Genomic DNA, 8986 nt, shown 5'->3' with positions numbered 1-8986 from the left:
GTCTATTACATGGGCCACTGAAGATTGGCAACTTATGGGCAGGACTGCAGGGATTTCTCAAGGACAGATCGTGTTTAAGCAATACTGTGCAAGTTTGGAACTGAAGCAATGCCCTGAGAGGATGCTTAAAGTGGATGAGATTTCTGTGGAGTTGCAAAAAGTATTGATAAATTAACCCAATTCACCCATGAAGCCAATACCAGCATAATACAAGATTCAGTATCACTGGGGAATTGGTATTTGGACAGGGTTACTGACCTGTGATGTTAACTCTGTTTCTCTCTCTCTGCAGATGCTGCCTGACCTGCTGAGTGTTAGCCAGTAATTCTTTTTTATTTTTATTTCAAAGTTCCAGGATCTGCTGTGACTTGCCTTTGCTCCTGAGCTGTCTCTTTCAAAATCTCCAGTTTTGGGATGGGTTGCAGTTTAAATATTAATACACTGTTGCTCTATGTGACCTTGAGTAACCAGCGTTCTCTGTGTTAATTTTATAGAATTCTACAGCAATCAGATTGGTCATTCAGCCCAATACGTCTGTGCTGGGTTTTTTTTAGATTAGATTAGATTCCCTACAGTGTGAAAACAGGCTCTTCGCCCAACAAGTCCACACCGACCTTCCAATGAGTAACCCACCCAGACCCATTTCCCTCTGACAAATGAAATTAACACTATGGGCAATTTAGCATGGCCAATTCACCTGACTTGCATATCTTTGGACTGTGGGAGGAAACCAGAGCACCTGGAGGAGATCCACGCAGACGCGGGGAGAAAGTGCAAACTCTACGCAGACAGTGACCCGAAGTTGGAATCAAACCCGGGTCCCTGCCCCTGTGAGGCAGCAGTGCTAACCACTGAGACTCCACATAAAGCTCCTTCAGTCAGATAACTGAAGGCTTTCCTGTGATTCTATCTGCAAAACTCCGATGTGAAATGAGTTCATCTAATTGTAGTGAGCATTGGCACACAGTGCAGAATTCCTCTGAAAATAGGCAGTTTTATTCAGCATAAAGAACAGATAACTACATAACAAGTTGTGAAAAACGGTGCAGGGATTGGCTCTGCATAGTTGCAGCAGGACAGAACAAAGTTCGTTCTGTTTCTCAGTGTGTGACACCGGACCTCAAAGAACTTAACATGAACACTGGATGCCCCTCATGTAAAGTGTCCCATCACCCAAAACCCTTAATCCAACCCTGATTCTTCTATTGCAATCCCAAGTCTCAGCAGAATCTCTGGAATCATTTGAAGTTAACTGGCCCAACAAGAACGGAATAGACTGAGAAGACTGGGAATTAGATGAGGTGGGTTGGGGTGAGATAGGCTGGGTTGGGTTGAGATACGTTGGAATAGGTTGTGATAGGAGGACTGTGTAGGTGCAGGAAGGGCCTCAAAGGTGCTTCACTAATCACTCAGGTCATGGCTGTTCTGGTTGTGGTCTCAACACCACATTATTCCTGTCATAGAAAATGGAAGCAGTGGCTGGTGAAGCACCATATAAAAGGCGTCTAAATTTTTTTTCCCCTTTTTTTTTAATTTTATTAAACAAACTACAAAATAGTTTACAAAAAACATTTACAGCTGTACACAAGAGACAGCAATTTTACAAGGGAGAGGAGCAGTAAAGCTAGGCCCCAAACCCTACCGTTCAACCATTTTACAGGGAGATGAGGACAAACCTCAAATTAAAGGCGTCTAATATCTGGGAAGGGTTTTTGAATCATTGGTTAATTATATGATTGATTCAAAATAAACATTCAGAGAGAACTTAAGAAAAGCACTTTGAACAGTACGGTCTGTTCCCCAACTTTTTTAAAACAGCATTGACATTAGCTTTGTTTTCCATGGAAACATATACTTTGTAAGATTCCACTGCAGATGTTCTCCTGAGATTTACATTGTTGATATTAATAGACATGGAAACAGCAAAAGAGATAATCTTTCATGATTAGAGTAGGGAGAAACTTGTTTCCTTTCTTTAATTAGTGGCATGGAACCTTTTAGGGCCAACAAGGAGCAACGCCAGGATCTTAGTTTAAGATCTTACTCAAATGTGGCACCACTGAGAGTGTTGCAGTCCCTTCATACTGCATTGGAAGCCTGGATTATATGCTCAAGTCTGTAACCTTCTAACTCAGACAAGAAAGAACTATCAATACACCGTGGTGACACTGGTCAATACGTTAATGTCCAATCCTCTAGGTTTCTGGATCAACAACCGTGCTTGAACATTTCTTTTCCTCTTTCTGTTTGCAATGACGGAAGTTGACAAGACACTCCTCATCAGAATTCCATGTGAGCTGTCAGATACAAAGGAGAAGAGGGTGGGATCAGCCATGCAGTTCAAATGGATCAATGGCAACCCAAAGTGGTAAGAATGGAATGAGGACTTCACAAAGCTGCAAATGTCCTCAAACAGGGTTCTGACCAGCAGCATGATGTGATAAGGGTCAAAGTGAATACAAAATATGACAATGGCATCTAACACCAATTTCTTGATTCTTAACTTTTGATCTTGCTGAATGCCTTGACTCTTGCAGATAGATGCTAACAATTGGTGATTGGAAATAAGTCAACAAAACAATAGGGAAAAGGAAACCCACAGAGAGATGGTCCTAGTTTATTCTCCTTTGTCAAGGCCACAACGGATAATGTTTGAAACAAGGTAAGTGATTGTTCTGATCTTTCACAATCCCAATTGTGGGAGAAAATTAAAACAGTGGTTCCAATTTCTTTGATCTAGGCAATGGCACTGACCAGAAATGGGGGTTTCAAAGTTCAGGAGGTGTAGAGTCTTAAAGGGTGGACCATTGGCAGGTAGCAATCCACAGAGATGCAACAGAAGAATGCGATGCTCACAGCAACTCACTGCCCATCCAATGATCTTTCATCAGTAAGTATTGAATTCACAAGGGTAGACAGGCAAAGTGCAACAGCTCTGAGATGGTTAGGTGACAGAGGTAGACTCCCAGCTTATTCCTCTGCTTGATCTGTCGGTAGCTGTGATACAGGGACAGGAGATCAGCTGAAAGGCCGAAACTGAAGACCACAACGTGGATGGTGGGAAACAGGCTCTGGTAGATACTGTAATCGAGAGGACAGACGATGGAATTATCACACTCTGATTGATTGGCCATCTCCAGAGATAAAGAGAATACTCGCCCTGCTACAGTCTTCAAGTTCACCAGGAAATCAGACCAAAAGGTTTTGCTAAAGTGAGGTAGGGTTTGGAGGGAAGTATAAACAAAAGAGATTATAAAACAAATCAATCGATGTTCTATATTCTGTGTAGACTTAGATGAACAAATATTAACATACAAAAATGGTGATTAGGATCTTAGCAGTAGACCATCCAATTTCTTCAGCATGCTATCCTATTAAATTAGATCTTAAGATCATTTACTGATTCCATTTCATAATATCCTTGACAAACAGCAACCTGTTCACCTCGGTTTTCAGATTACTTACAGTGTGAAAACAGGCCCTGCGGCCCAACAAGTCTACACCGACCCACCAAAGCGCAACCCACCCAGACCCATTCCCCTACATTTACCCCTTCACCTAACACTACGGGCAATTTAGCATGGCCAATTCACCTAACCTGCACATTTTTTTGGACTGTGGGAGGAAACCGGAGCAAACTCACACAGACACAGGGAGAATGTGCAAACTCCACACAGTCAGGCGCCTGAGGCGGGAATTGAACCCAGGTCTCTGGTGCTGTGAGGCAGCAGTGCTAACCACTGTGCCACCGTGCCACCCACTCTTCAGTTGAGCCTAGCCTCTGAGCCCTTCTCTGGGAGAGAGTTTCAGATTTTCACTAACTTTCTGTGTGAGGCAATGTTTCCTGACGTTATCCTGAACTCTCAGTTGGACGTGAAACCCCTTTGTTCTGGGATCCCCTGAGCAGACAAAGGTCACTCAGAAGACTTTGGAGGTGAGTGTTGAGTCATGATATTTTTGTGAAGTTTCGTGGGACAGAGTCATAGAGTCATACAGCACAGAACCAGACCCTTTGGTCTAACCCTTCCATACTGACCAAGAACAGCTGTCAATTTACACATTATGACCTCCAGAAAGCAGCAATAGAAATAGAAAATAGAAGCAAGAGTAGACTATTTGGCCCTTCGAGTCTGCTCTACCATTCAATGTAATCATGACTGATCATCCAACTCCGTATAATGTTCTGCTTTCTCCCCATACCCTTTGATCCCTTTTGCCTTCAGATCTTCTTCTCAAAAAAACTCCGTGTTTTGACCTCAATCACTTTCTGTGACTGACCACTCCCTGAGTTAAGAAGCCTCTCCTCAACCCAGTCCTTAGACTGTGACTAATCGGTCAATACAGCTGAGAGTGGGGTTTGAGGAGTCACTTAAGCAGAATTTACTCCATACAACTGAGCAAGATGAGAACTCAGGCAAAATCCATGGACATACCTAGCTTGGTGAAGCTAGCTGCCAGCAAAGAAGATGTGCAGTTTTTGGCATTTGGACAAGTGTGGGCCCAGGACAGGAAGGTGATCGACTGGAGCTGGAGAAGTTGTTCAGGCAGTCCATGATAGAACAGCTCTCGACAGGGAGTTTCAAAGCCAGATCAGTAGAAGTGAATAATTGTAATCCCTTAATGCTTCAGGGAGTTCTGGGATGATTAATGTATCCCATGTGTGACTTGCAGGCTCTGCCACATGCATGTGGATTGGGTAGATGGGGCTCAAATGTCTCAATCACACACAGACACATATAGATACTCACACGCACAGTAACACACACAGATATTCACAGTAACACACACACATAGATACTCATACACTCAGTTACACACAGAGACTCATATAGAAACGCACACACAGTAACACATATACGTATAGATATTCACACCCATAGATACTCACACAAACACATACACATACTTGTTTCTCTTAGACACACACTCACATTCAGAAACATACACATACACACAGATTTTCACAGACTTGCACACAATAACACTAACACACACATGCTCAGTCACTCTAAAACACACACTCACAGAGATACATCACACATTCACTGACATACGCTCACACATGTTCACATAGACATTCAAACACTAACACAGGCTGATATACTCAGACACTGAGTTCTGATGAAGAGCTACATCAGACTCGAAACGTTAACTCTGTTTCTCTGTATAAAAATGCTGCCAGAGCTGCTGAGATTCTCCGGGATTCACTGTCTTTATTTTAGATTACTAGCAGCTACAGTACTTTGCTTTTATATTGCAACACTCTTGAATTAAGCCTCCTTTACACTTCATACTTTGTCCTCTGACCCCAGCACATCTATGTGTGTGGATTTTACTGAAAGACCAGGAGAGGTTTAATTAACAGTTCACACCTTTGAGTGTTGGTATTCATATTTTTCTTGTTTCTGGTGTCTTTGAGGTAACAGACTTGTTTTAGTTGTAAGCGGTGAGCTGCCCTTCATCTCAAGGGCCACAATTTCTTCTTTTTTCCCACAAGGAAGCAGATTGATAACAGGATCCAGGAACCTGGCTAACCAGCTCTGGGAACTCTGTGATATGAAACAGTACAAAACAGGGTCGGCCACACAGTTTAAGCTCATCAGCAGGAGCCCAAAATGGTAAACCTCAAAAATACTGTCAGCAAAGGGACAGTCATACTCAAATATGCTTCGAACCATCAGGAAAATGTGATAAGGGGCAAAGCAAGCCAGGAAAATGATGATTGTCCCAGATACCAATTTTTTTATTCTTAATTTCCGCTGTCTTTCAAGTCCATGGCTTTTGTGCACAACTCTCAATACCTTATAGTAAGAGTAGATCAATAATATCAAAGGGAGGCTGAAGCCAATGGAGAGTTTGTAAATATTTAAATATCTGTCCTTTAGGCGCAGAGGATAATGTTCAAAACACAGGGTGTCATTCCCCTCGTCTTTACTGAGAACCTTGGAGCCCATGTAAATGGTGCAGACGGCTATCTCCTTGAGCCAGATGAGAATACTGATGAGCAAAGCTGCCTTCCTGCTGTGTATGAATTTAAATTTCAGAGGGTAAGCCACAACAAGGAAGCGATTAATGGCAATGAAGCAGAGGAAGCCAATACTGATGTAAATATTCTGGTAGAGGAGCAGACCGCTGAAGATGCAAAGTTCCCGAGAATATTGCCAGTCATCGTGCTGCAGCATGTACTGAATCCACAAAGGTAAGGAAAGGAGGTACAACAGGTCTGAGATGGTCAGATTACAGAGATAGATTCCCAGCTCATTCTTCTGCCTGATCTGTAGGTAGCTGTGATACAGGGACAGCAGGTTAATCGGGAGGCCAATGATGAAGACCCCAATGTAGACAGCGGGAAACAGGATCTGGTGGATACTGTGGTCGACAGTACAGTTGCTCATCGTTCAACACAACTCAAAATTTTCTTTCAAAATAAACTTATTTGTGCATTGGATTCCCAGCTATGGCCTTGCTTGTTGGATCAAACTTGTCCTGATATTATTTCTTCAAATTCTTTTCCATTGCAGATTTTCTAGCTGGAGGGAAAGAGACACAGAGAAACTGAGAAAAAGCCTCATAATTTCCAGTCACAATCACCTATCATTCATTCATTGTACTCACCCTCTGCCTGTCATGTTGCTGCATTGTGTTAAGAGAACTCACACAAAAATACATTACTGGATTGTTCTGATTGTTCTGTTAACTCTGGTTTCTCTTTACAATGCTGCCAGACTTATTGCATTTCTCCAGCCATTTCTGTGTTTCTTTGTATATTTCAGTTCTTTGTTTTATTACTGGCTAGCCTCTCTTTTCGTCAATACTATTACGTTATTAATCCATTGAAATGCCTGTCATTCATCCTACATTTGATTTGACTACAAAATACATTGTGCAGCAGATCTCTTATTTATATTTTAGAAAATACTTGTGGATGAATTGAAAGACTTCCTCACCCATGGGCAGAATATAATGTATCCAAACTTGCTGATGCAGCAAAAATAGGTGGGAAGGGATGTAGTGATGTGCAAAGTGATGATAGGTTGAATGAGTGGACAAAAAACTTGACAGATGGAGTTGAATGTAGGGAAGTATGTGGTCATGCACTTTGGTAGGATGAAAAAAATAATAAAACTGTATTAATTCAATTGAGAGAGACTCTAAAAAGAATGTACCACACAAGGTTCTAGGTATTCCTGTGCATGAACCCAAAATGTAAGCATGCAGTTACAGCAAGTAATTCAGATAGCAAATTGAATTTTGGCATTTATTGCTACAGAATTTTAAAATGGGTAAGTCTTGTTACAACTGTGCAGAGTGTTGCTGAGACCACAGTATCAGGACTGTGTACAGTTTTGGTCCCTGTATTTAAGAAAGCATGTATTGACATTGGAGACAGTTCAAGAGAGATTCACTAGGTTTATTCCTGGGTTGAAAGGATAGACATATGAAAAATGACTAAACAGATTCGATCTTTATTCATTTGAGTTCAGAAGAATGAGGGGTGATCTTATTGAAACATACAAGATTCTGAGGAGGCTTTACAGGGTAGATGCAGAGAAGATGTTTCCTATTAGTGGGGGAATCTCGAACTAGGGACATTGTTACAAAATAAGGGGACACTAATTTAAAATGGAGATATGAAGGAATTTCTTCTCTCAGAAGATATGAATGTCTGGAATCCCCTATTCCAGCGAGTTGTGGAGGCTCAATCACTAAAAGTATTTAAAGAGGAGGCAGATAGATTTTGAAATATTGAAGAGCAAATGAGGAGGTAAATACATCCTTCCCTTCTCAGGAATGCTGGTCCATGTAGCCATCCTATTCCAAGGACTTCACAGGACTGTCCAAAACTCAAACTAAAGCTCTCTCTCCAAACTATGGAGTCTCTGAGTCTGTGGGTTAACAATTTACTGATAATAGCATTAAGCCATTGGCTCTCTGTGTCTGTTGTGTAGCACTGGATCAAATGTCTTCTGGACATCCATGTAGATCACACCTACAGCCTCCAACTCATCAACCCTCTGTATTACCTTATGAAAAATCTCTAGCAAGTTAGTTAAACATAATTTTCCCATGAGAAATCTGTGTTGACTCTTTATAATCAACCAAATCTGTCCATGGGGACATTAATACTACCCTAAATTATTGTGTCTTTCCAATCAGAACAGTTCTAAATGAACATTAAGCTGTCGCCTCTCTCAGTCACTGATAATTCTGTTGAGCCCTTTCAGTCTTTTCCACTACCATATCATTTCCATTTTAAATCAGCCAGCAGCAGTAGCATAGTCATAGAGTCATAGAGATGTACAGCATGGAAACAGACCCTTCAGTCCAACCCGTCCATGCCGACCAGATATCCCAACCTAATCTAGTCCCACCTGCCAGCACCTGGCCCATATCCTTCCAAACCCTTCCTATTCATATACCCATCCAAATCCCTCTTAAATGTTGCAATTGTACCAGCCTCCACCACTTCCTCTGGCAGCTCATTCCATACACGTACCACCATCTGTGTGAAAAAGTTGCCCCTCAGGTCTCTTTTATATCTTTCCCCTCTCACCCTAAACCTATGCCCTCTAGTTCTGGACGCCCCAACCCCAGGGAAAAGACTTTGTCTATTTATCCTATCCATGCCCCTCATAATTTTATAAACCTCTATAAGGTTACCCCTCAGCCTCCAACGCTCCAGGGAAAACAGCCCCAGCCTGTCCAACCTCTCCCAATAGCTCAAATCCTCCGACCCTGGCAACATCCTTGTAAATCTTTTCTGAACCCTTTCAAGTTTCACAACATCTTTCCGATAGGAAGGAGACCAGAATTGCACGCAATATTCCAACAGTGGCCTAACCAATGTCCTGTACAGCCGCAACATGACCTCCCAACTCCTGTACTCAATACTCTGACCAATAAAGGAAAGCATACCAAACGCCTTCTTCACTATCCTATCTACCTGCGGCTCCTCTTTCAAGGAGCGATAAACCTGCACTCCAAG

General features: G+C 42.1%; 1 protein-coding gene and 1 pseudogene across 2 annotated transcripts in view; both read right to left on the bottom strand.

The window, feature by feature from the left end:
* Nucleotides 1–2149: 2149 nt before the first annotated feature.
* LOC122553348 (G protein-coupled receptor 68-like) lies at nucleotides 2150–3134 on the bottom strand (annotated as a pseudogene).
* Nucleotides 3073–8986, bottom strand: part of LOC148149340 (G protein-coupled receptor 68-like) — a 27485-nt gene continuing 21571 nt past the window's right edge. For both annotated transcript variants that reach the window (XM_043696931.2, XM_043696933.2), the window contains exons 2-3: nucleotides 5373–6530; nucleotides 3073–3207 (exon numbers count right to left, since the gene is read on the bottom strand). In XM_043696931.2, the coding sequence (XP_043552866.1) occupies nucleotides 3190–3207; nucleotides 5373–6395 (1041 nt within the window). In that variant the 5' untranslated portion in view covers nucleotides 6396–6530 and the 3' untranslated portion in view covers nucleotides 3073–3189. The remainder of the gene's footprint in view (nucleotides 3208–5372; nucleotides 6531–8986) is intronic.

This window comes from Chiloscyllium plagiosum, unplaced genomic scaffold (assembly GCF_037043375.1).
Source record: "Chiloscyllium plagiosum isolate Xiang-an unplaced genomic scaffold, Cpla_swu_hap1 HiC_scaffold_8, whole genome shotgun sequence".
NCBI classification, from domain to species: domain Eukaryota; kingdom Metazoa; phylum Chordata; class Chondrichthyes; order Orectolobiformes; family Hemiscylliidae; genus Chiloscyllium; species Chiloscyllium plagiosum.
The sequence above is the reverse complement of the archived record's forward strand: the minus strand, read 5'-3'. Positions and strand labels throughout refer to the sequence as shown.